Source organism: Ambystoma mexicanum, chromosome 2p, assembly GCF_040938575.1.
Source record: "Ambystoma mexicanum isolate Mex_15411 chromosome 2p, UKY_AmexF1_1, whole genome shotgun sequence".
Lineage (NCBI taxonomy): Eukaryota > Metazoa > Chordata > Amphibia > Caudata > Ambystomatidae > Ambystoma > Ambystoma mexicanum.
Window position 1 is genome coordinate 1189425670 of NC_090923.1, and position 27037 is coordinate 1189452706.

At 45.0% G+C, this 27037-nt stretch overlaps 1 protein-coding gene across 1 annotated transcript in view; it reads right to left on the reverse strand.

Moving 5' to 3' along the window:
- IDH3G (isocitrate dehydrogenase (NAD(+)) 3 non-catalytic subunit gamma) overlaps positions 1-17104 on the reverse strand; it is a 122961-nt gene extending 105857 nt beyond the window's left edge. The window contains exons 1-5 of the mRNA XM_069645383.1: positions 17010-17104; positions 7790-7905; positions 7648-7708; positions 6518-6650; positions 5772-5905 (exon numbers count right to left, since the gene is read on the reverse strand). Coding sequence (XP_069501484.1) covers positions 5772-5905; positions 6518-6650; positions 7648-7708; positions 7790-7905; positions 17010-17068 — 503 coding nt within the window. The 5' untranslated portion in view covers positions 17069-17104. The remainder of the gene's footprint in view (positions 1-5771; positions 5906-6517; positions 6651-7647; positions 7709-7789; positions 7906-17009) is intronic.
- Positions 17105-27037: the final 9933 nt, after the last annotated feature.

Below are 27037 nucleotides of genomic sequence, written 5' to 3' on the forward strand. Positions count from 1 at the left end.
ACATAGGCAGACTTCAGACAACACTCGAGGGGGCCTGTCACAGCATTGAGAAGGTCAACAAAGCCGGGGTGGCGGCACTTATTTTAGCCCCAGATGCCGAGAAGGCGTTCGACAGGGTCGAGTGGCCGTTCCTCTTTTACACCATTGAGAAGATGTGATTTGGAGACAATTTCCTCTCTATGATAAGAGCCAATTATTGCACGCCTACATAGCGTACGACAATTAATGGCCATTTTTCCAAGGGGACCCCGGTCTCGAGAGGCATGAAATGGGTATCGTCTCTCCCTGTGACTATATGCCATTCACTTACAACCACTGCTGGCAAGCATCAGGACCTCCCAGTAAATTAAGGGAATCCCCTTCGGAGATGAATAGCACAAAGTCGCAGCATTTGCGGACGATATGCTTTTACTGGTTACAGAACCAATCAAGACATTTTCAGGAATCGATCAGGAACATCGATTTGGGGAGGTGGCAGGGTTAAAAATAAATTCTCACAACGCTAAACTAACTGAGGGGCACCCTCCTGTACAGATGGGCTGATGATGCCATTAAATATCTGGGAGTGCTGATCGCCAAAACTATAGACATGCTGTACCAGGCTAACTATCTGCCTTACTGGGAAAATAATCGTAGGCTGCTTTTCGAATGGGAACCCTCATCGATCTCTTGGCTGAGGAGGATTAACGTCCTAAAATGGCTATACTGCTGATCATTTTATCGCTCTGCCTGTGAGCGTGCCCAAAGCCCGTTTTCAAACCCGGCCAAAATATATAGGGGCGTTTATATGGAACCACCAGAGCCCCGGGGTAGCAATGCAGACACTTAAGAGCTTCTAGGGACATGGGGAGGGGATGGGGGGGGGGGGGTAATCTGCGAGCGCAGGACTAAAGGGCATACTACCTGACGTCACAGATAAGGGTGATTGGGGACGACAGGGTAAAGATTTGGAGGCAAATGGACGGGGCAGTAGTGGGAGCCCCACTGGATCAGGTGTTGTGGAGACCAAGGGGAGACAGACCAGCAAATATGTACTGTCACAAGATTGGAGCTCTGGTGGGAGACTCACGAGATGCATTGGTGAGCAGGGCCGGATTGACGATCTTTCCTTCCCCGCTGACTCCATTGTTTGGGAACCCCCAGTTTACAACCGGGGCGAGAGGAGGAGGCTTCAGTAGGTGGGTGGAGAGGAGATGAAAGTTAAGGGACATGTTATCGGGTCAGGAATGGAAGCATGATTTTGGACTAGGAGAGGGTGAGAGGTTTCGCCATTTCCAGTTGAGGCACTGGCTGATGAATCCAGTGGTCAGATCGGCAGCCACCAGGGAGCTCACCCTCTTTGAAAAGTTTGTAATCACAGAAGTGGGGGATAAGCATATAGTGGGAGCAAGAAGGGGGAAGAGCACCGTAGGTAGCTCTAAATAGATCAATGGAAAGCATCAGTGGGACAACCTATCAAGGCAGATCAGTGGTCTCGGCTATGGATACTAATCCCCAAACTTACAAGGGCCATCCAGTTCCGGAAATGTGTGTCAAACTGATGGTCCAATGGCATCTCACACCAGAGAAAAAACAATTCTATCCAAAAGTGCGAGCGACATGTTGGAGGGATTGTGGGAGGTGGGCGATGTTTGGTGGGAATGCCCGTCCATCCAGTCATACTGGGACAAGATCCGGGCAGCACTGGTCAGTATCTTTGGGAATCCATTGACGGTCAACACAGACGGCCATCTTGGGCTGGGAGGGGTGTTGGAGACTCTACCGTCACAAACACAAAGAAAGGCCCATGTAGTCCTGATGGTGGTGGCGGCAGCAGCAGCAGCATTGGTAGCGGCCCAGAAATGGAAACAGAAGGAACCCCCCACTGAGCATGAATGGGCTGGGAAGGTTTGGAATTTTGTGGCACTGGAATGGGTGACCCATTCTATACAGGGGGACCACCAGAAATTCCTCAGACTGGGACATGATTTCGAAATGCCTGCAACAGGACTCAAGAGGTGCATGGTGCCCAAGGAAAATGAAACTGATGGGGTTGGTGTAGTCACATGTCAGAGAGGGTTTACCCAACTCCAGAGCTGCAGAAGAGGGGGGTGCTCTTTAGGGAAGCAGATCTTTTATGGGGGACATATGCTGGACAATGTGAGAAGTGGTCAGCCGGAACAAGATCCGCTGGCCTGGGGAAAGGGGGAATGCGTTGAGTTGGGGGCAGGGAGGTGAGGCAGTTGGAGGGGGGCAGTATGGACTGGAAAGAGAATGGGGAAGAGGAAGGGGAGGGAAGGGATGGAGAGATAACATTGCTTATGTTTTTGAAAATGCCAATAAAAATGTACATTAAAAAAAAAGAAGAGAAAAAAAATGTCAGCTTCTCTTTTCTTCTCATCCCTTGTCTTTACACGGCATGTGCCTACCACCAGATAGTGGACTTGCAATGTAAAATAAGAGTAGGTGGTATCTTTAGGGGCATGATCTGTCGTTGTGCAAGCAGTGGGGATTTTTTAACTGTTAAGAGTGTCTGGTCCCATGTTAGGGAGAAATTCTCAGAAATGTGCCAATTCCCTCCACCTTAGAGACCCCCCAGCAACTTTGCTGGATTTTGAGGACCCGATTTTTTTAACCTGGAGAGAGCAAGACCCTTCCCCCCCCCCCTCTCTCTTTCACATATTTTAATGTGATTTCTGGACTTTGTGTTTCTTTTGGTTATGGAGTATGACAAACTCTATAGGCATCATCTTTTACATTGTGTCACACAGCGCCTTCAGTGCAGTGGCACAGGGAAGTCTTTCCGTTTCCCCAAATGTTTAAATACCTTCTCTGGGATAAACGACTGTTTCCCAGAGCAGTAAAGTGAAACTTACTTTACTTACATTTGTAACTTTCTAGACCCAGCACACACTCTCTTACAATAGTAAAAATGGCCCAGTCTTCTTTTTTCACCCTTCTTGGGATTTACTCGGCGCGCCAAACCAGGTTTGGTCCCATTGTTCGCCTTTATTTGGCGGGATTCACGAGTGAAGCCCGCCTCTGGCTCCAGGTTGTCTGGGGTGGGCGGGAAGTGAGGGAGGTGCCCAAAACTTCCTTTGCTTAGTCTCCTAGGAGACCCAAATGCACTCTGTAGTGATTGGCCGGCTGACTGTCCGGCAAGGACAGCCACCCTGCTGGGTGACTGATAGCTAGGCTGGAATGGATGGGAAAGAACTGAATAAAAGGCAAGGCTTTTGGCTTGGAAGGCAGAGTCGACCACTGGACGAAGGAACCGAAGAAGACCTTGAAGAGGATGCCTGCTGCAACTCCTGGACCGTTGGTTTGCCCGGTGAAGCCCTGCTGCTTTGCTGAAACGTATTGACAGAAGCCCCTGAAAGGACAACTTGTCCCCTTGAGTTGGTGGGACCAATAAACTCCAAAGTAAGCCACCTGGACATTATCTGAGCTGGTTGCTTTTCCACAGAGTTGCTGCTGGAAACCGAATAGCCAGGAAGAGGAACACCAGATTGTGTGCGTTGCTTTTAAGTTGGCCAAGAGCTCCAGGAAGATCCTCTGGACTACCAGGAAGCAGGAATGACCGAGCCTGATACCCCCTGAACAGAGTGCGGGACCCCAGAAGCAAGGAAAGTCCATCTCGACAGCCAGGAACTGCAGTGTTGCTATTTGCGGTAGTCGCGAGGAGCTGAAACACTGAAGTGCCACTTGTTGGAAAGATTGCCGGTTGCGAGCGGTGACTGTCCCATTGCAGTGCAGGAGTCCCCAGAAGTCCTCCCTCTTGTCCCCACGACTGAGACCCAGGAACAGAGAGATCGGCAGAGCTGCACAGGAACAGAAGTCATCTGCTGCACTTTTTCTTCAATACAAAGGTACTGTAAAGTCTGAAAGAACGTACCTCTTATTGTAGAGTTGCTTGCATCTTCTACTACTCGCAAGTCTAATCAGCTTGTGGCCCTACATTTGATTCTTCTTTTCTTCAAAGACTTCTAAAACACTGTGCAAAGACTTTTCTACTTACCTATCAGAGGTGCTTCATCCTATATAAGACTTTTGCCCATTGACTTTGGCTTAGCCTGTTATACTGAATGACTCTTCTTGGGGGATCCAAAAGTATTTGCCTGCTTAAGAATATTTGTGGTCTCTTGTTTGTTCTAATAATCTTTTCCTTTTACTAAATTCTAAAAGTATTTGACATGCAAACAGTAAGATAGTAATGTCCCCCGCAACCTAGCTATAGAAGTCACCCGAGGGTGTAGGTTGTGTCTGTGGGCCATCCTAAAAGGGTCTTTACTGATTTAGAAACTAAGAGTGTACAGTTTTGAAGTGTATTTGTGTGTTACTTTGATATTGCTTCCTTCTGAAGAAGGCTTATGCTAACTGACTGATAAATAAATTAATAATTGTTTAGTCAATAAACCTTGTGTGTAAGTGTTTAGCTGAATACTTGTCACTGTGAATCTCTGTGTAACTCCACTACAGCTCACATTGACCCCTCTTGAGATAAGCCTGGCTGCTCAACACGCTACCAACCTGTGTAGTACAAGCTTATACCAAAGGTTGGGTTCCTACTACCTGTAGGGCGGGGTTGTTGTAGTGCACCCAAAGGGTACTGCATACAATCGCTGCCTAACATCCCACCCATCTTCTCACTCAGGTTTTGTGCCCATCCTAAATCATAGGCATTGAGGAGAGTCTTCAAAGATGTGTACCTTTTGTACAAACATACTGTGTATTCTTATACTGGCTTCATTATTGGCAAGTATGTATTTGAACATAATAAATACATATTTTTTTCAGTATTTCAGTGTGGTGCAGTTTACTATGGATAGGTCAGTGTGTGTACTATTTGTACCTTTGTGTCAGTCTGCTACCCCTTCTTGGGAGATCAGCTGCATCACTCTGCCACACTACTATTTTTAAGAGAAGTTTGGCTTTCTTTTTGGCTGGATGCTTATGTCCCACACTAAAGTTAGTGGTTGTACAGCCCTCAGCAGGGGGTTGTACAAAATCTAACAAAGGGTCATTCTAGCAACAAGGGGAAGGGCAGTCAACAAATCCAGGGGGTTTGGGGTAAGAGAACTAAATACAACAAGTTGGCCACTTCACAAAGAAACAAGGCTACCTCGCTGTAAAAAAGATTTTGCACAGTAGTAACAAGTTAAAAAGAAAAACACAAACACTGGCATGAGCCTGCGTCAAATGCACTGCCTGGGACATAGAACTCACTCAGGGTCATGAAAAAGGGGTATAACGGTCAAAGATTACAAGGGCTTTGATAAAAACTAGAATTACATTGTTTAACGGAGCTTTCTACAGAACTAGCAAAGACAGAAAAAGTGCAACAAGGGGAGTCTAAAAAACAGCAAAAAGAAAACTGTTCCCCACCAGGTTGTTAAATCATGGCCGTGCCCATGCACTTTTCAGATCTTGGGGTACTAGTCTGCTCCCTCTATGAACAGAATCAACACTAGGCTCTCTCTAGCCAGTGGCTGCAACTGCTGCACTGGTATCTGTCGGGTCCATACAAGACATTGCCAATCAAAAATGAACTGTGACTGCCCAATGGGTGTCACCACTGCACCAGTGTCAATCTGCTCCCTATCACTGTATAACGTGTAGGCTGCTGCATGCAACAATCGCCATTCTGTGCGTGCATAACTGCCAGAGGGAATATAACCCTGATCATCTGTATGCTAGGGGACACGGTTACATTTGCACTGTTCACTACCACAGACCATGTTGTAGTGGTACTGGATTTGGACTCTCAGCTCTCCGATAGAACCCTCACTTACATGATGTTTGCCTTGTGGACTGCAGTGATTTTCTTACGGCCTTGCTCCCGGGCAAGCTTAAAAGCATATTCTGCGATGCGTAGAGATTTTACTCGTGTGATGATCTTCAGGCTCTCAACCACACCAGAGACGCTCTGCAAGAGAGGGACAGAAGGGTAGAATTCAAATAGAGAAGATCTGTGTAAAAGAGAGGAGACCAATTACACCCAAGAATGGGTTACACACAGAGAGACTGGGGTGCAGGGGTTAGTATTGAAATTGAGAGGAAGGCAGTTGTATCTTAAAAACCGTGTGCATAGGGATTATACCAAAGGAGGGGTTAGGAGTAACTGATGGCCACCAAAGTCACACAGAGGGGGATGATGTACTGGAACACCAATAACACTCTATGGAGAGCTGAGTGAAATTGCCAAAATTAGCTACCTGCAACATTACCAGATGCCTTTCATTATAATCCAGCGTGCATTTACACACGGAAGTTCTGGAAGATGCATTGTCCGGGATGCCCACTGTCCACCCCATAGACCCCTCCCAAATGCTTCCCGATTTCCATTGTACAAGTAACGCGCACTTCCAGACACCTCCTCACTCACATTGTTGATGTTGATGCCTTCCAATTCATAGAGTCTGTATTAGGACTCTTGTCACCCAGTATCCCAGTTCTGGGCACTGCGAGTCAAGACTATTGTTATCAGACTATGGTGAGATTATTTTAGAGCTGGTCCTGAACATTAAATCATGAATACCTCATGCTCCAGGCTGCTGTACTCCCCCTCTGTATTCTCTCTCACAATCAGAATGTCAATATCCTTGTGGCGAGTTTGCACTCCCGGCAGGCTTTGGCAGTGAATCACATTGGCATAGAGGTCCAGGCTGGTGCTAATCACACAAAAAAGGCCAGAAGGAATAAAGAAAGAAATGGATTGACAAAGTTAGTAATGTTGTAATATCTTGGAGATAGGAGAGGCGGAGGGACAGGCTTGAAAAGCTCTTCCAGCAGGAGAAAAAGTGAGGTATAAATGACGGAACAAGTAAGGGATAATAGAACACTTGGAGAGAACACTTGCAGTCTTACTTAGAGGTTGATAGTAATGCCCCCCCAGAGTGGACAGACACAAAATGCACAGACCGGACCTTCTCCAGGGGAAAGCTATTGGATCACAGACATGCCCCCTAATGGTTCTATGTGAGATTTTCGAATATTGAAGGCTGCACACCAAAAAGACAGATTTAATTTGACCTATTTGGTGCAGCCTTCAATATTCAGAATAACGCTAACAAACACACACAGATTATACTTACCCGTCCCCTTCCTTGCATGAAACAAACACTCCTCCTCGACCCTTACACTTACCTTTTCCCCCACCATGTTTCAAACATTCCCTTACCATACACACAAACACTGAACTGATTAGCCCGTGGTTTATGTCTTCCAGCCTGGCTGGGCCGGTCAGCCCCTAAGCACACTCATGTGAAGTGCGGGCGAGACAGTTCGGTTTCGAAAGAATGTTCTGAGCAGTTTGATCAGTCTTTCACCTAATACCCCTCTAACAGGCCTTGGCACACCAGACCATGTGACCAAGTTAGTCTTGGCTCTAAGAGATTTGTAGTAAGAGAGTGCCCATCACTTCATATCCCAGTAAAATAGATGGACCATATAGTAACTGGCAGCCTCATTTGGGAAAAGCCAAAGGAGATCTAAGCACAGGCACATTCTGAGCATCTGTACCACAGTACTATGAATAATCTGAGCAATATTATCCACACTGTGCCCCTCACACAGACACCATGAGGCAGTTCATTACTCACTATATAAATGATATCACACACAGACACCCCCCTGCCCCCCACCATACCCTTTTAAGATGTCACTCACCGGAGCAGGTTATTGCGTGATCTATGAGATGGGGGCATGTTGTGGTTTGTCTCAATGTTTCCTGCAAGACAGAAAATGAGTTATTCCCACAGAGTGTGGCCGCTCACGGGTCAGAGAAGAAAGTAGTAAATTACAAGCTCACCTTTCAGTGCCACTCTGTTCCTACGGATAGAAATTATGGCGTTCTGGATATCATCCTCATTTGAAGACATTGAGTTCACATGCACCACCTCGAAATCCACGGGCACACAAGCATGTCTGAGGATTCAGAAAAGAAAGACACTTTCGATCACAAGGTGTAAGATCAGGGCAGGGAAGGGAGAGTCTCTGGGCCAGAGATCTGGGTAGAATGAACATCTGGATCCCAAGCTGTCTCAGGAACAGAAAAGCAAAGCAAGAACTCTTACAATCCATAGAATAAACTAATGCACATTAGTATAACCATACAGAGGGATCTAAATCATTACAAGTTATTTAGCTAGTGCTAAACGGGGCCATACCAATGCGACAGTAGCTCTATGTATTTGAAAATGTGTAGCAAGAGGCATTGGAACACATCTAGAAGATATTTAACGCATAATGGGTAATATGCAATGGACAAAAACAACGTGCATTTCATGTGGGTGTTAGATTAGCGGAACTCTGTACGATCTCCTTCCTTGAGGTAGCTCCTGTTCACTTGGTGATGCCCAATACCCAGGAGAGATGCTTTTATTCCTTGCTCAGAAAATATTGTGATATTATAATAATACAGCAACCAAAATAATTACAAATTACAAAGGGAAAGCCCACTACAAGACACAAAAATACAGAGTATCAAATAAATTATGTGGACACTGAGCTCTGAGGTAACCAACAGTTGAAAACGAAAAGTACAAAATCTGACACTGCTAATTAACAGATGGAAGCAGCTGTATGTAGACAATGTCCCAAAAGGTATTCAAATAAAGAATTTGGGATTGTACATTTCATACCAGAGACCAGAAATGTCCAACTGCTATTATAATCAGAAAGGGCATTTTGTCAGATTGAAAGTTAAAGCAGGGTTGAGAAATGTTGCCACAAGAGTGAAATCAACAAACCACAACCCTGCAACCTCACGCCTGTGAAATCTCCGGCTGAGGCAGGGTTTCATGGAAAGACTGCACAAAGACAGAAATAAAGCCAGAGCAAGCCCTATGATGAACAGCTCCCTCACAATTGAGGAACTCCGCTTTGTAGAACCACAGGCAGCTCTCAACCAAGTTGAAATCATGCAATAGCTTTAGATGACAACACAGGGTTCCCAGGACATCACTGAAGCTGGGCAGAAGGATCTACACAACGAGATAGGGTGTGTTAGTGTAAGGGGAGGTTTCCTAAAGTCCACTGGGAGGTAAGAATCTATAAAACTATCCTAATGGTTTTTAGTACTACTCGTGGAGCATTGCTAGAGTGGCAGAGCAGTCAGGCTTATCATAAGAGGAAGATGTGAGCAGTAGGCAAGTACACTGAACCTAGTTAGTAATGGTTTTCAAAGCACCACTTACACATAAATGTATGTTAAAATATAGATTTATTATATTTACACAAGGTGCGTCTTTAAATACTTAGCACATATAACCAAAACACATTAGAATACTTGTAGATACTTTTCAAAGGCCACTGCTTAGTTTGTAGCTACTTGTGGTTACAATTGTTACAACATTTTAACATTAATGACAGTTCTACTGTACTATCGGTAAGAACGTGCGCGCGCACACACACACACACACACACACACACACAGCTATACAGTAGTTGTAGTTATTAAGCAAAACCACATGAGATAATGACTTTTAGGAAGGAAAACAGTTGGTTAGTGCAACACTAGCAGGGCTTAAGGTTATAGAGGCAGTTTCTTTGCACAACAAGGCTTTTAAAGTCCAAAACACAACCCCAGCTGGCAGTTCGGAGCAGAATACAAAACGTTCTCGTGGATACTTTCTAGTCTCTAGTCTTTAAGATGCAGGAAGATTAAACCAACATTGGAGACCCTGTTAAAGGATTTGCTAAAAGGGACAGCAGCTTGGGTCAGATGTAAGAGGGTTGCTCTGGACACCTCTACGTGCACTCCAATGCTCTAGAGCGACTTTTTCGGATTAAGGTAAGCAATACCTTTTTCCGCACAGTAGCTTAGGTTTGAAGAAATGTTTGTGGTTAGATTCTCCTCGATGTGGCAGCGCTGGACCCGACCTCTGGATTCTTTTGTCTGGTGACGACAGGCAGTACAATGGATGGGATCTCTAAGCAGCAGTCTCGAGGGAGGACCTCTGCCATGGATTTCTTTAGCTCTTCTGGTCAGTCTGTGGTTTTAGCGCCTTTTCTTCAGCAACAAAGGATACGATTTGCCCAGTCAACCTTCTTCGAATTCCTGGAGTCCAGCACTCTGCTGAGGGGACATAGATGAGTCATAATGTGTCTCTGGAGGTTCACCTGGAGCTCAGCAAAGACCTGGACGGATTCAGCCTTTCAAAGACGATGCACTTCAATTGGATCCGAGGTCTCCAGTTATTGGGGTTCCGCAGCTCTGGAATGGCTCTAAATGGAGTTAGTCTATGTTGTTGGTTGTTGGTTGTTCCCACCAGTCAAAGGGAAAGAGTCGTCCTCTTCGGAGTTCCTTTGTCAAACAGAAAACGGGGTCAGAACAGCAGTGGTCGCTTCACAGTGTTGCAAAGGGTCTGCAGGCGTCTCTGGTCATCGTCTTCTTCTTCAGTTACTTCAGCTTCAAGTGGTCAACTTGCCTTTCACCTCAGGAACCTCACTGTTTAAATCAGATTCAGCACACTCCTCTGCAATCTCTCACAGCATTTTACAGAAAGGGGCGATTGGCTGTCCAATCAGGAGAGCCAGACCCTCAGTGGGAGCTGGTTCCACTCAGGCAGACAGAGCAGCGAGTGAAAAACTCCTCCCCCACTTCCTGCCTGGCCAGACACACTAGAGCCTAGGCGGGGACACCCAAGGGTTCCTGCCAAAGGCAAAACACTCACACAGACCTCCCACTCCCAGAATGGTAGAAGAGGGCTAACAAAGAACACCCATGCTGGAAATGGCAAAAAAAAAAAAAGAAAGAGTCCCCCAAGCTAGTACTTAAGTGCTCCTATGGTGCACAACCGGGACTGTGAATACAGTCTGCGGTAACAAATAGCAGCACAATAGTAGGTAGAACACATCCACTGCCACCAGCCATAACTAGAAGGTTGTCTATGTGACTAAAAAGTTGTAGGAGCAGAGAGAAGGGGGATACTAAGCATCCCATTGGCACTCGACAGAAGGTGGTTTTCTGCCAATCTCGCAAAATATAAAGTTTTAGGAGAGTATCTCTCTATCCTGTAGAAATTAAGGATAAGGTAAGACTCTCAAAGGAGAACCCAAAGGGTTCTCACCAACTCTGCCCATAAGGAGCGGTGTGCTGCAAAAGTAAAATACAGATGCCTTAAAAGAGATATGGAGGAAAGTAGACTCCATGGAAAAAGGAGTGGAAAAAGGCTCCACTCGTTCAGGCTATAAAGATAAAGGTCCAGAAGCCCAGAAAAAATGCTGGGGGTGTGAGAAACTTGAGGGTATTCTCCCAAGGAGACCTTGAGAATCCCTTATTCAGGTGGCCAGGGAAGGTCCGGTGCTCTCAGATCCCAACCCTGGGGTGGACGAGCGAGGGAGGATCACCTGGGTTGGGGAACCCAGGGTTATGCTAGGGGGAATGCCCCAGGTGAGACGCGGTATTATACCAGGAAGGCGGCGAGGAGGACGAAGCCCCTGAGACTTTTATAGGCCGTTCTAAATCTACCTCCCTTCCACCCAATGAATCTCCCTCACCAGAATCCAACAACCCCTATGCATCTGGTAAACCCATCAAGAGCCCAAAGCCTGTTACAGTAGGAAACAACACCTCCCAGAATCCCATTTTTCCTGTTGCCTACCCGAGTCCTCTGTCATTCTTCTCCACGTCCCTCAAGTTATTATTTCCTGAACTCCCCCGTCTGCTTTGACTAAACACTACTTTTTCACAACTACTATTTCACAACAATAATGCCCGTCATTCCCTCGACAGATCTTCAAACTATTATTTTATGGATCTTTCCCATTCGTTTCACAAACCCTACAAATCTCACCGTTTTCAAGATTACCAACCCCCCTAGTACAAGGGCTATAATTCCGTATAACACCTTTTCCCCATCCTACCCAGTAGGATATTTAGAAACACTACCCCCTCCCCTTTTCTGACACAAACACTCTCTCAACTCGTGAGCGACAACGGACTAACACCAGAGCCATTTACAGGACATGTCCCAACACAAGCGACAGGCAGAGTCAGGCAATTAACGATTACTAACCAAACACCACACTGCCCTTTGTTTTCCCTAAAGGGATAAAAAGACAGAGCACGAGAGCACACTTTGAGCAAGGCCAAACATACGAGGAAGCAGTAATTCCGAGACGGCAGTTCAAACGGAGGAGAAAGGCATCGAGACCTGAAAGGACGTCAAGGAGGGAGGTGCCTTTGCCCTTTTCAACTCAGACCTGCGAAGCCTCCAAGAAAAGAATCATAAAACTGGGAACTAAAGCTGCCGAAAGGTGCAGCAAATGTCAACGGTACACAGGGCCCTCCTGCACCGATAGCCAGGGCGGGGAGAAGCGCTTGCCACCGTGGTACCGCCCTTGACTCCAGCGGCAAAAGGGAAGCTGACAAGTTCAGCACAGTCGGTGAGTCGCAGAACACTGATAGCAAACCGGACGGTGTTAAACTCAATGTTGCAGAGGGAACATTGTATGAATAGAAGAAGATTAAGACAGGAAGGTACCAGAGTCAGAGTGGTCCGGTGCCACGTAGGCATCCATTTGAATATCTCCGACTGGCACCCCCCTCATGAAGAAAGAGAAGGTATTGCACAAGGAACCTTTTGTTGTTAAAAGGACAAACACCAAGAGTCCTAGGGGAGGCCGACGCAAAGTGTCAAAGTGGTCAGACGAGGGTCAAGCCAAACCCCTTCTATAGTCGAAAGTCTTTGACACGTGGTGAAACCAAGGTGAACATTGTGATAACTGAACTGTGTGAAGCCTAGCTGGGAGCTTAAGGGAAAGCCTGTTGGGCTGAGACCCGGACTTAGGCAAAAGGGAAGAACCTAAGGGGTCTACAAGGACTTTTTGTTGAACTGAGGCAAACATGAACCAGATATAGGGATGCCAGGAGAACACCTGGGGAAGGGAACCCCCGCTTTCTGATGAGATTATGAAATTGCGAACTGTGGCAAGTGTGAACCCAACAGTGGGATGCAGAGAGAAAGCCAGAGGAAAGGAACCCCCACTTTCTGATGAGCATTGTGATAAAGCTAAGTGAACTGTGTATTTGACAAACGTGAACCCGGCGGAGGAATGCCTGCAAATTGGGGTGAATAATAATACACCTGTAAACATTGCGATGACAACGTGTACCCGACGGAGGGATATCTGCAGCGAGTTGTTGATTTGAGCCTGACTGAAGGAGGCTAATCGAGAGAAGGATCGGAACTCGGCTGAGGGGGATACAAGGGTGAAGAGATCACCCGACGTGAAGATTACCAAAATGAACTTTTGTTTTGCTGTTTATGGCACATCAGGCCCTCTGAGGCAATAGACTTGCGTAAAAGAGACTTGGCCACAGAAGGCCCCGATATTATTGAAAGGAACTGTAAGCTTGTGCTGGAGAAGCCCAGGAGTGTGCTGAGCTTGTCCAGTGCTAAAAAACGTGGGGAAGGGAGACCCAAACTATAACATCCTGACTTATTTTGTGAACACTTCTTTCTGATCTTATGAATATTATCCAACACTATTTCGTAGCATAGCGGTAAGGATTGGCAATAGGTTTCCTTAGTATAGGCCCTTTTTATTTGACTAGACTCCACTAGGACTGTAGTATTATTATTTGATGGTCGTAGCTTGCTCCCATCTTAGATTTAGGTGTAGATTAGGCGTTTATCTTACCCATTTTACAGGTTAATAAACAACCTTGAACTGTGATCACTTGCGTCTGTCTTACTATTTCCACCATGAGTTCCTTACAGGGTTCTCACTAGGAGCGGGGATGAAGCATAAAAATGATAAATCTCCCTAACATGGTGCAGAATAGATTAACAATGGAAGGAAGTTCCTTCTTAGGCAGAGGGGCTGCACCTTTTTCCAACCATGGGAGACCAACAGAGCTGCATGCAACTGCAAAGATGCTGTAGTAGGGTGGTTCCATGTCAGCAACTGCAGAACCTAAAAAGCCATTTCCTCTGTTCATGGAAGAGGACCTCACTTTGCAAGCGATTCATCCTTCCGCTCCAGGCCACCACCCTTGAAGAGAATTTAGATCAGGCTGTAGTGATCTAGCAGCTTTGGGCTCAGGTCAGCTGCCACCAAATACATATAGTTTAGGTGAATTCTCAAAAATGTGCCAATTCCCTCCACCTTCGAGACCCCCAGCAAATGTGCTGGATTTTGAGAACTTGATTTTTTTTAACCTGGAGAGAGTGAAACCCTTTTTCCCCACTCTCTCGTGTATTTTAATGCGACTTCTGAGCCTTGTGTTTTCTTTTGGTTATGGAGCCTGACAAACTTCATAGGAATCATCTTTTACATTGTGTCACACAGCACCTTCCGTACAGTGGCACAGGGAAGTCCGTCAGATTTCCCAAAGTTTAAATACCTTCTCTTGGATAAACTAGTGTTTCCCAGAGCAGTAAAGTGAAAATGACTTTACTTACATTTGTAACTTTCTAGACCCAGCACACACCATCTTACAATAGGGTGCTGGAGGGGTTACCTAGTATCCCCTTTGTCTAGCTTCTCATGTAACAATTTTATGTTACCCTTTCCTCACTGAATGGCTGGTGGCAGTGGTTTCGTTTTAACTACCATGGTGTGCATTTAACAGGGCTGCGTTCGCAGCTGCAGTAAAGCACCCAAGGGTGCCATTTTTTTCAAAATGTCCCCGGCCTTTTTTCGCCATTTTCGCCTTGCAGTTGTCTCCATGGCGATGCATAAAAGCAAGGAGGAACCTCGCGGTTTTGCTTTCAGAAGACAGTTCCAACTCTGGAGGTAAGCGCAAACAGGGCGTTTCTACACACTGGAACATGTCGTAACATTAAGTCCGAATGAGCATTGACAAATATTTATATTCTACGTACCGCTTTCAACTTAATGCAGACCTGAAGCCTACATTATGCGAGATATGAGTTAGACATGGCATTTGATGGTGACTGTAAACGTGACAGAGGTATGAATAATTACAATCAGGAAATTCAGACATATGCATGTAAATCAGAGCAAAATTGTAGCTCATTGATATATATATTGGAACAGTTCCTGATTGAGATTCTCTCTTTGCTCTTTATCCCTGGTGACATGTATGAACATTACTGGCACAATTTGGTATGTACACAACCTGAATGATGAATTACTTTGAATTTCATGACACATTTGAGGTTGCTGTCCTAATGACTTATTTCCCTTTATTTATGATTTATGGAAGACTGCATAGCCCTGAAGATGGTGTAAATACACCGAAACGCATTGGCTTTTTTGCACTAGATTGACCAATGAATCAGATCTCTGCCTTCAAAAACGCCACTTTAAGTAACAATTTGTGCACTTTTGATGAGTTTATTTGATTCTTTTTTGGAAAAGAACAGTTTACTCTAATAGCAAATAAGTAAAGAGAAAAGAAAAAAAAAAGAAGAAAAACATTGAAAACAAACGTAAAAACTTTTTTGCTCTTATTTGAGCTAACAGAGCGTCAGAAATTATGAGGCGTTTTCACCTCATTTACTTGTTTCTTTGAATGTTTATGATCCTTGTGTCATGGGATCATTACTTTCTGACGGCTCCAGGCTAAACTGCAACTAAGAAGTATAAATAACCGAAAGAACCAAACAAATTGAGAAAACTTGAACTGTATGCGTGGTGCCCACCCCTACTTTACCTGGATCCAAAAGTATTTTCCTGCCTAAAAATAATTGTGGGCTCCTATTGTGTTAATAACCTTTTCCTTTTCCCCCCAACTTATAACAGTATTCTAAATGCAAACAGTAGGATATTAATGTCCCCAGCACCCTAGCTATTGAGGTCACCTGAGGGTGTAGGTTGTGTCTATGGGCCATCCCAAAAGGGTCTTTACTGATTTAGAAACTAAGATTGTACAGTATTGAAGTGTATTACTATCATATTGCTCCCTTCCGAAGGCGGCTTATTCTAACTGACTGATAAATACATTAATAATTGTTTATTAAAGAAACCTTGAGTGCAAGTGTTCATTTGAATACTTTTCACTGTGAATCGCTGTAACTCCCCTACAGCTCACATTGACCCCTCTTGAGATAAGCATGGCTGTTCAACACGCTACCAAAACTGTGCAGTACAAGCTTGTACCAAAGGTTGGGTTTCCTAGACCTGTAGTCAGATTTGTTTGTAGTGTTCCCAGAGGGTATTGCATACAAACTTTGCCTAACAGCTCATAACCATACTAATGCTCAGCGGGCACATTTCTGGGAGGACACTTCAACCAGACATTTATCACATTGTGAGTCGGGGTCCCCAAGAATATTCCTGGACATTGCACCTGCCAGATCCCTGCTCATGTATTTTAAGTGTAATTCATGAGGCAGGAGCATATTCACAAAGAATACCTTCTGGCACTCAAATCAACATTACTGTTCCTCAGGGTACTGGGAACACTCACACAGTCTCCCCGACAATACAAATATTACAATATTCTTACTTGCATGTGGGCACATCCTTAGGTAAAATTATATCCTTAGACTGTACTCCCCCAAACGGAGTCACTAAATGGAACAGGGGAGCATTCACAGAGAACACATCTTGTCAATAAACACTTTTGCCTAGAACATCACACAAGGTGCTTCAATGCGATCCTTTGTGGAGTGCTTGTTCATGTTCAAGCACTGCACCACATCCTTTATTTCCTAGTGGCTTGTCATCTTCCTTGGTTAGTTTTTAATGGAAGCACCTACATTTTCCCCGATCCAAAAAGGTAGATGATATTGCTTGACTGACGGGATACAACAACACTTATATTGCCTCAAAATGGCAGGATAGAGCTTTGCACAAAGCCAGTCTATCAGTCCACCAACACTCTAAGGTGGCGAGTACAGACACCGCCTTAGTTCAATAACTTGTTAACTTTTACCATTGTTACTTTGAAAGGCAGAGCGCGACAGTACTTAGTGGTGGGAGGCAGATTGATAGTGATGTGGGGCAGCATCGCTAAGTGAAGGGTAAGAACTTAGAAAAGCAAAGGAGAAGCCCTCTACCACGTTTCATGCCACGAGAAAACAAGCAGTGGATTTCACCATAAGAAACCTTACCTGAATACCTCCTTTACATGCACCATCAGCTCTGGCCCAATCCCATCCCCAGGGATCATGGTGACAGTGTGACGTCCACCATACTTAGCTGGAGGTGGCTGGAAGGAAACGGAAAATAGTACAGTTATATAAAGATTACATTTTCGAAAATGTTGGTGCTATGCACTCATGTATGAGGCTATATTCGTCATCTTCCTACTAAGCAATGCCGTTAAGGGTGCTTCCTGGAGGCATTGTTCAGCCGCATGGGGAGCAGAAGTGTTAAAACACAAACAGGACAGCAACAGTGTCTGAGTTTTCAAAACTTCCTGTTAGGCAGAAACCTGTGCAGTTCCCTTAGGGACCACTGCAAAAGATTTAAGACTACAGGTGTTGGCAGTAAACCCACTTGGTAGCAGTCTGTACCACCCAGATTTACCTGGTAGCTGTGGCTGAGCAGTCAGACTTCCCTCAAGAAGAGTTAGGCAGTATGCACAATAGGCACTCAGATACAATAATACAAGCAAACACTGACCAGAGCTTTGGTATCAAAGTATATAATTATTTATTTAAAAACACACAGTTGCAACACTCCAGCACTCTTATTGTAAAATATTCTAAACATAGTCACTATTGTAATATATACACCCCTTTTTCCCTATCAGATAAATCACAGTAAAACACCACTTATTTTCATACAGAGGTGAGCGCTTAACTAGATTGCACTCTAATAAGTTTGTGAGAAAGGGAGGGAAAAAGACAGAATATGAAAAAGGTACACCACTCTAAGATTCAGGAACACTGTTAGCAAGGCAGAGAGCAAAAAGTCACTGGTGAGCCAAAGTCCAAAGGCTGGGCCCACTCTTAGAGAGAGCAGAGCACAAATGCGCCCAAGATCACACAGTTACACTAGGCTTAGAAAGTCTTGCAGAGGGTTCAAAAAGAGTTTAGAGAGGCTTTAAGAAAGTTTAGCCAGGGTGTCCCAGACTAACCCAGGTTCGAAAGCCGGCGGCTAAATCTACCCCGTACAGTCGGTAGCAAGGGAAGCCAGTCGGGACACAGTACCTTAAGTGGGAAGGATCCTCCAGCGGTGGCAGTTGTTCCTGGTAGTGGGTGCAAGTTGCGTCGTCATCCAGGGGAAGAGAAGATCTCGAATTGGAGGAAAGATGAAGGTCGTTGCACTACCAGGGAAGAAACCAGCCGCAGAGTTTTCCGGTTAAAGGTGGTACCTTTGTTTCGCGGTCGTGGTAAAACGTGGTATCCCGGTTGCCGGGGTGCTTGGCACGGGCAAGACGGCCACGAGGTACGTCGGGAAAGCGAAAAGACTGTGAAACTGGTTATCCCCACCAGTCAAAGGAAGTAGACTCTCCGGCGGGAGATCTCCTTTGTCGTTGGGAAAAGTGGTGAGGCAGTCCAGCAGGGATCCACCGGTGGTGGTGTCGTGGCAGGTCGGCTCAGCTTCTCCCTCGTCAGATTCTTAGGTCCTGTGGCGACTTCTGAAGTTCCAGTCCCCAAAGCCCTGCTTTTATGCAGAAAACCCCCATTCACTCAGCCTAGTTGTCACTCAAACATGCTAAGTGGTTGGGCCAATCAGGATGGAGTGCGACTTGAGTTGCCTAGGCAACTCAGTCCAGGGTGCCTAAATTTCCCTCCACCCCTCCTAAGTACCCCAGACAGAGTGGCACCACTTTGGAGGGCTTCTGTGGAGAAGCCTGCCAAAAAGTGGAACAAAGGGCTCGACTTGGGTTGGAGTCACAGAAGAGAACACAAACGCCATTGTAGAATCAACTTTTGGCAAAAAATACCAACCGGAGAATTAATATTAATTAAATAAACCGGCGGTATGTTCGAGGCTACCGTAAATAATTAAATAAAGATAGTAGCCTAAAACAATGGGAAATCCCATAGGAAAATATTCGCGGTTGAATATAAAAAGTAGTATCCACTGCCACCAGCCAAAACTCGATCAGGTGGGACGGAGACGTGCCCCCTCGACTAACAAACCCTGGATCGAATTGCCCCAGTCAGTACGTCCACAATATGATGGTTTGTACTGGTTCTGTTCAGAATTTAAGACTAGTAAAGTCAATGGTGACTTTACATGCCCTGGGAGACAGTAGTCAGTCCCAGGGTATGGAGTCTATACTGGGGGGTCACTATGACACCCCTGTGTCACTGCACTGAGGGTGCTGTGTAACACACATCACAAAAACACATGAAGCCCTATGGTGTTAAAGACCCCATAGCCCATTAAACACATCTAGATTCAAAGAAACACACTCGAATCATGCCCAAGAGTGAGGGTAAGAGTCTCACTCTTGGCAGGAGAAAAAAATAAACCCCAAAAATCCAGCAAAGCTGCTGGGGGACTCACTAGGTTAGGAAATTCAGCCTAAACAGAGAATTCTCCCTAACACTTCCATACCTTTTAAGATCCGTGGACCGCCCTGTGGTATAGAGCTGTGCCTCCAAATATGTAAGATAGAGGGCAGGCCATATTGTGAGAATGACAACTGATCGGTATGTCGAGCTCTGCTAGACACGCAAGGCATTTATATGCAGCCCTAACAGTGCTGCACATCTGCATGGCCTTTTTCTCAAATGTTGCTTAACGTGAACACTCTACCTTATCTCACCTTTGCTCTAGTTTCCCTGACGACTTGAAGGTGAAAATGATCCACCTCAGGTAAAGGGCTTGAAACTGCTGCGAGCTATTTATTTTCTACTTTTAACCTAAAAATACCGGCAGCTACCAGGAGTGACCTTTGAATTTCTAGACCAACTGGTGCCATACAAATCGACCCATGTGACATTATGCTTGGGCATGCATATAAAGGTGCATTTTGACACACTGGGATAGAACTGTAAAGCATTATGGGCCAGATCAAATAAACGCTTCATGCCCACGTTGTAGCTCATACTTACTGCGTGATGCCAGATACTCAGGAGCTGCTTTTAGCACCAGCTCAAACAAATCACAATTTCGATACTTGTTCAGCAAACCCAGGACTACCTTTTTGTAAGCAGACGTCACAAGATGAGGGGCATTAGTTCAGCCGCACATAGAAAGCCACACCTTTTCACTCTACTTAAACTTGACTGCTTCATGGATGAACATTGGTCTACCTTAAGCCCATTCTCTGCAAGGAAATCAGTTCTTAGGCGTTAGCAAGAGCTAGACCTTAGAGAAAGCAGAAGTTACTCATCGGTTTATCATGAGAACTCCTGAGATGGCATGGTCCACCATCCATACCACATAAGCTATGCCAACGGTAGTAATAAGCGAAGCTTTTCATCATTTGAAAGGACGGATGAAATCACACAGTGGAAGGAGGTGGAAAAGCTGGAAAGGAAAGGTGTACAGTCATGCCACAGGGATAACGGATTGCAGAGTTGGCATGGGGGGACAGCTTATGCACTAAAAGCACCAGATTTACTACCAACAACAAATCCTAGTTTGCATAAATTACCACTATTTTGAGTATTCCAGTTGAGTGAGTTTCTGAGGTGGGGGAGTGGCCTGGGAATGGTGTCATTTGAAATGTATTCAGTTGTGTACGATGGATACAGGTTCATGATAAGATTGCAGGAATAAAAAACATTTTTAGAAAAAATAAGATTCCCTGATGTCAAAAAGCACTTTCACCACATTCTAGGATTGGGACATTTACTAATTTTTTTTTAATTTTAATTTTTTGTGTTTCATTTGATTTAATTGAATCAATCAATTTTTACAAAAAGAAAGAAGCATCCTTGACTTTGGTGTTCATTGTAGCCATTCCAATTAGATGATGCTAAACCATAATAATAATATTATAAAATTATGGAGTTACTCATCCATTCCGATCAGTCTAATGACAGGTTTCTATTCTGAGTCAATCCAGGTTCTTGCTCCAGCACTGGAATGATTAAGTTCATCATGGAAACTACTGCAATCACAGTTTTTTGTCTTTTCTCCGCAGATAAGGGTCTTCCAGAGGGATTCTCTGCTCATAGATGTAAAATTCATTGCCAAAAGGTGCCAAATATTTAGTTCTGTCAGGGTTCCATTTTGGGCACATTAATAGAAGGTGTTTGATCGACTCAGTTTCTTCAGTCTGTGGACAAAATCGACAGACTCCTGAAATTGATGTTCCTCGAATGCAGTGGACTTCATTTGTTTTGAGCAAGTTCAATCTTATTCGAAGGAAGGTGTCTCGGAAGGATCTGTCCGGAAATCTCTTCAAGTACCCTCTATGGTGATTCAGTTTTATTTCAATCAGAGGTAAATCATTTGCCAGGGTACTTTTAGAGGCCTCTTCAGATGTTCGGATCCAGTCCAGCTCGAGTAGTTTTCTTTTTACTCTCAAAGGATTTACTACTAGTTGTTCTTCGGAGCTGTCGATTTCTGTCAGAGTTGCCTTTCTGTTTGACACCCAGGTATTCAGTACCTCATTTTTGCTCGTTTGCATTTCATCGTAGATGATCTTGAAGATTGGTGCACTGAATGGTGGGATTATTTTCCTGTAGAGACTCAAGGCATTCCATTCCACGATTGAGGCACGGGACGATAAGCCAAGCTCATTTCTGATCCTTGTTGTACTAGCAGCGTTTGGAAGGTTTAGTATTTTTCTCCAAAATAATCCTTCTAAAGTAGGCCATAGTTTGGTCGGCATGTGAAACGTGCCTTCTGCACCGTAGGTTAAGATGGGGATGACCTGGTTTCTGTAAAAATTCACTATGGCAACCATAGAGAACCGACCAAACTTGATATCCAACAGGCGCCCTTGGGCTGCTAGGATCTTTGCTTTAGATGTCAGTAGCTCTTGAGCGTGGGCTTCTACTGTGCTGTTATTAAACTGGACACCCAAGTATTTGATGACATCCACTTCAGTTTTTTTTCCATTCACATACCATTTTGGACAGTTCAACTTTTTGGCTCTCTGTAGACAGATGATTTTGGTTTTGTCTTCATTCAGTTCTAGAGCATTTTGGTGTAGATATTGTAAGCTGTCCAGTTGCCTCTGTAGGCCGATGGGCTTCTGGTCAATCATAATCAGATCATCTGCGTAAAGTAATCTGTTGATCTTGGATTTCCCGATTGTTGGTGGGAATATTCGCAATAGAGGTTTGTGGTCCTTGATGTCAGCGATGAAGAAATTGTAAATTGCAGGGGCCAAAGGACAGCCCTGTTTGACTCCCCTTGAAGTAGGGACTGGCTGGCTTCGTAAACCCTCTTTATTGAGGCGAACGGTTACTGAAGTGTTGAAATGTAACTGAATCAGTGGGTCAAGTATTCCATCCGGGCAGTCTTGATCTCGTAACTTTTTCCAAAGACGGTTGCGGTCTACTCTGTCGAATGCCTGGACAAGGTCGACAAAAGCAATGTAGATCCTTGTCCCCGACTGATGGCTTTGGGCCTCGAGGATGTTCAGCAGTGCGATGTTTGTAGATGTGCCAATATTCTTGATGAACCCTGTTGGAAATGGGTCATACCAACCATGCATGGTTGTCCATTTGTTGAATTTTGCCAGTAGGAAAGTACCAAAGATTTTCCCTACGACATCTAATAGTGCGATAGGTCAGTAGTTTTTAGGGTCGTCTCTTTGGCCCCGTTTGTAAATTGGCACAATGGTTGCTATCTTCCAGGATCGTGGAAGTTGTCGAGTTTTACAGATCGTGTCCAAAACTTCTTTAATGAAGCGAGCCGATTCCTGGGGAAGTTCCTTTAGCATGACATTAGTTAGCCCGTCAGGCCCTGGGGCTCTCGATGGGATTAGCCTTTTGCTTTTGAGCTCGATGTCTTCTAGGGTTTGTTCTAAATCCCAGGTTGCTTCAGGTGTCATGGAAAGGTACGGCATGGTGTTATGTCAACCGCCGAATAGAGTCAGAAAATGTAGTTTCCATGTTTCTTCTGAGACTGGGTGTTGTTGGATGTCAAGAGGAGTGGCCTCACTCAGTTTAATGAGTTGCCAGAAGTCTCTCGAGTTCTTATTAGTTTGTTTGTTTATTTATTTATATTGCGCACCTGACCCGGAGGTAATTGGGCCCTGGTGATAGTAATAGTTACAGAGGCATAGAATAGACAATTGTGTACATTAATACAGTTTGAACATACAAGTAAAGTTACAATGGTGAGTATATACAAGGTGACCATAATACATATTATACATTGGGTCAAAGCAGTCATGTGAGCCGATCATCTACTAGTTAGTGTTATCAGGAACTGTTATTTTGTGTATTATTTACTATCCAGGTGATAGCCTGACTTCTGAAATTGTTGAAGGTCTGAATGGTTTGGATATTCTGTGGGAGAGAGTTCCAAAGCTGGGCGGCTAATACTGGGAAAGCTGGAACCTCCTGCTCTTTTTAGATTATATCTGGGCACCACCAGGCATGGTGTGTTGGAAGATCTGGTGGTTCTATTGGATACCTTCCAAGTGAACTTGTCAGTGAGGTGGGGGGGGGGCTTGGTGGTTAAGCGCTTTATGAGTGAGGCAAATAGTTTTCAGGGCAATTTTGTCCTGTATAGAGAGCCACCTGTGGTGCTTTCTTGTATATGATATATGCTCTCTTTTGGGGATATTCAGCGCGGCTCTGAGCGCGTTATTTTGCATAATTTGTAGTTTGTTTAAGATGGTTTTGTTCGCTCCTAGATAAAGACTGTTGCAATAATCCAATTTGGATTGTATGAGCGCTCTCGCCAGGGTGAGGCAGCTAGCGGGGGATAGTAGCGGTCTACAGGCTCTGATTAACTTGCCAGTGTAGGCTGTGGCCGATGAAGTCATGTTGATGTGCTTAGTTAGGTTAGACTGGGCGTCAAAGAAGAAACCTAGAGTTTTTACCGGTTTGGCAATAGGTATGCTATTCCCATCGATGACTATGTTTGTATAGTGAGGACTTAGTTTAAGGATATTGTTGGATGATCCGACTAGGAGTAATTCCGTCTTGTCATCATTCAGGCATAAGCCATGTGTGGCCATCCATGCCTGAATGATGATGTAGACTTCATTAATCCGCGCGACGTCTATATCATAGGTTCCTGAAAGGGGTAGGAGTACCTGGGTGTCATCTGCATAATTTTTGTAGGTGACACCCAGACGGTCCAATTTGTCAAATAGTGGCTTTGTAAAAATATTGTACAAAGTGGGTGAGACGCAGGAGCCTTGAGGGACTCCGCAGGTGATGGGGATGGGGTCAGCCGCTGCTGAGGGTGAGAACACGCGCATAGTTCTATTTGCGAGGAAAGATTGGATCCAGGCAACTGCAGAACTGGAGAAATGGGCCGTTGAGGATAGGTGGTTACAGAGTATGGAGTGATCCACCAGATCAAAAGCCGCAGAGAGGTTGAGTAGAAGTAGGATGGCCATCTTTCCTTTGTCTTTTAATTCATCAATCTGACTTTTGAGGTCGACAAGAGCGGTTTCTGTTCCGTGCCGAGGTCTGAAGCCAGATTGACGGGTGCCAAGTAGTTTGTGGGCTTCCAGATAATCTTGTATTTGCAAGTAGGCTATTCTGTCCAGAATTTTCAATAGAAAGGGGACTGTCGTAATAGGTCTATAGTTGGTGGGTATAGCTGGGTCATGGGTCTGTTTTTTTAATAGTGGTAGAACCCAGGACTGTTTAAGGTTACTTGGGACAGAATTGTTAGAGAAGGAGGAGTTTACAAGTTTAGTGATAAATGGGGCGAGGTCTCTGGCGGCATCTTTTATAATCGGGGCAGGGCAACTGTCGCCCTTACAATTTGACGGTTTGAGAGACGCAATGATTTTTTGGACTTCAGGAATGGTGACTTTTTGAATGAGAAACTTGAGTTAGAGTGAGAGGTAAGGGTGGGAGCAGGTGTGGTGACTGTTAGTTGGGATCTTTTGTCCGCTATTTTAGTCTGTAGTCCTTTGATTTTGTTAGATAGGGCATTTTGAATGCCGGTACACCATGCTTTGTCCTTGGTGCATGTAACTGGCGGTGGGTTAGGGTTCTCCAATTCTCTTAGAATGTTGAATAATTCTTTAGTACTGGAGCTGGCTTGGGCTATTCTGTCATTATAAGTTTCTTTTTTGGCCTGGATTATCTTATTTTTGTAGGTGGCAGTGATAGTGGCCAGGTTAGTTTTGTTTTCAGGTGTGGGGGATGATTTCCAACGAGATTCCCATTTTCTTTTTTCAGTGCGGAGTGTTTTCAGCTCTGGAGTGAACCACGAGTTAAGGTGGGCTATAGGTTTGCTTTTACGTAATTTTTGCGGGGCAATATCATCAATGGCTTTAGTCAGTCTCGTTGTAGAAGTTAATTAGAGTGTTAGGATCATTAGTGTCGGGAAGGGCATTAAGTAGGGGGGCTAACAAAGGAGCTAGAGCGTCTGCTGTGATGTTCCGTTTATTCCTTGTGAAGCAAGGGGGAGCAATAATGGGCTTTTTCTTTTCCAGGTTGTTGATGTGCAGTTCAAAGGTGATCAGGTGGTGGTCTGACCATACTAGTGGTGTCGGATCTGGTGGGGAGATGGTGCAGTTTAGGACCGCAACCCAGTCGAGTATCCTACCTTTTTCATGTGTGAGTTTGGTGCTAATTTGAGAATAACCTTGTTCTAGTAGTGTAGAAGCTAGAGAGGTGGCGTGTGGGTCACTGGTGTCCCTATAACCGAGATTGAAGTCTCCTAAGATAATATTTTGCGCCGTAGGTTTGGTGTCGGCTGCTAGAGCTGTGATGTCTTCGTCGAAGGATCCCGGAGGTCCTGGGGGCCTGTAAATGATATGTAGTGTGATGGTGAGGTTTGGAACTTAACTGAAAGGAGTTCAGAGGATGGCAGTGGTGTGGGGGTGGCTAGTCTTATGTTGAGAGTATCTTTAAAGATAATGGCTATTCCACCTCCCCGAGATGTGAGTCTGTCTGCGCGGAGAATGGAGTAGTTGTCTGGGACGGCTAGGGCAATAGAGGGGCCTGCTGCCTCGTGCAACCAGGTTTCAGTCATTACAAGGAAGTCAAGGTTGTTGTTCACAATCAAGTCGGCAATCTCAGTTGCATGTGCTACCAGTGACCTGACGTTCAGTAATGCTCCTTTAGTGGGCTGTGATTGTGGGTCCATTATTGGAGGGATGGGGCTAATGTCCCTTGGGTTGTTCAGCGGGGCTGTGCACCTTTTCTTATGGCGCCTGTGATTATTACCGGGGGATCCTGGGCGAACTGTGAGCATGATCTCTTCTAATGCAAAGTGCCTGTTGAATGGTAGTCTACTGGTTAGTCTCTCGTTCCGCTTGGAGGTGTCAGGAGGGGAGGCGGTAGAGGCTATAGGCACAGGGGGCAACTTGTGTGAGGTGGGAGCTGGATGTGGATAAGTTGTGGTTGGTGTGGGAAACGGGGGTAGTGTGGGAAGGAAAGGTGTAGGGCAAGGGATAGGGTGGTGACGGGGGCATCTTAGTCTGCCTAACCCCTCACCAAGTTTAATGTAATGACCTCTAGTGCAAGGGATGTCAGATGGTATGATGCAGAATGGGAACATGGTTAAAGTTAGCAGTGCCTGCATTCTGTTTGAGAAGAGGCAACTTTGGTGTGATGTTGCAGATGCTAAATAGTTTACAAAGGCACTAATATATTGCAACTTAGAGTTGAGGTTTAGCATGTAGGGCTAAATGTATAATTAATATAACGTCGGCTGTTGACTTTAGTGGCTGTTAGGCACTGATCACAGATATAGTGCTAGCTTGGACTAGGCTAAAGTGCATAGAGTAGGTGCAATATTGGCTTGGGATTAATGCACGTTGATTTGGGCTACCTCAGAAGCGAGAATGGCACACTCCTAATTCAGCTTATCAATTCAAAATAAGAATGCCTAGATTCAATTTACCATTGTGAGCCAAAGTGGCGCTAATTCAAGTGAATACACCTAGGAGCAGCTTTAGCAATGCAAGATACCTAGATTCGATTTACCATTGTGAGCCGAAGTGGCGCTAGTTCGAGTGAGCATAAGCAGAGCATGCCAACATTACTTCTAGTTAAAGCCTTTAGCATCTGTTCTGCATTGTTTTGTAGCAAGAGTCTTCTATGGCATCTTATCCAATTTTTATAGGTTTGTTTGG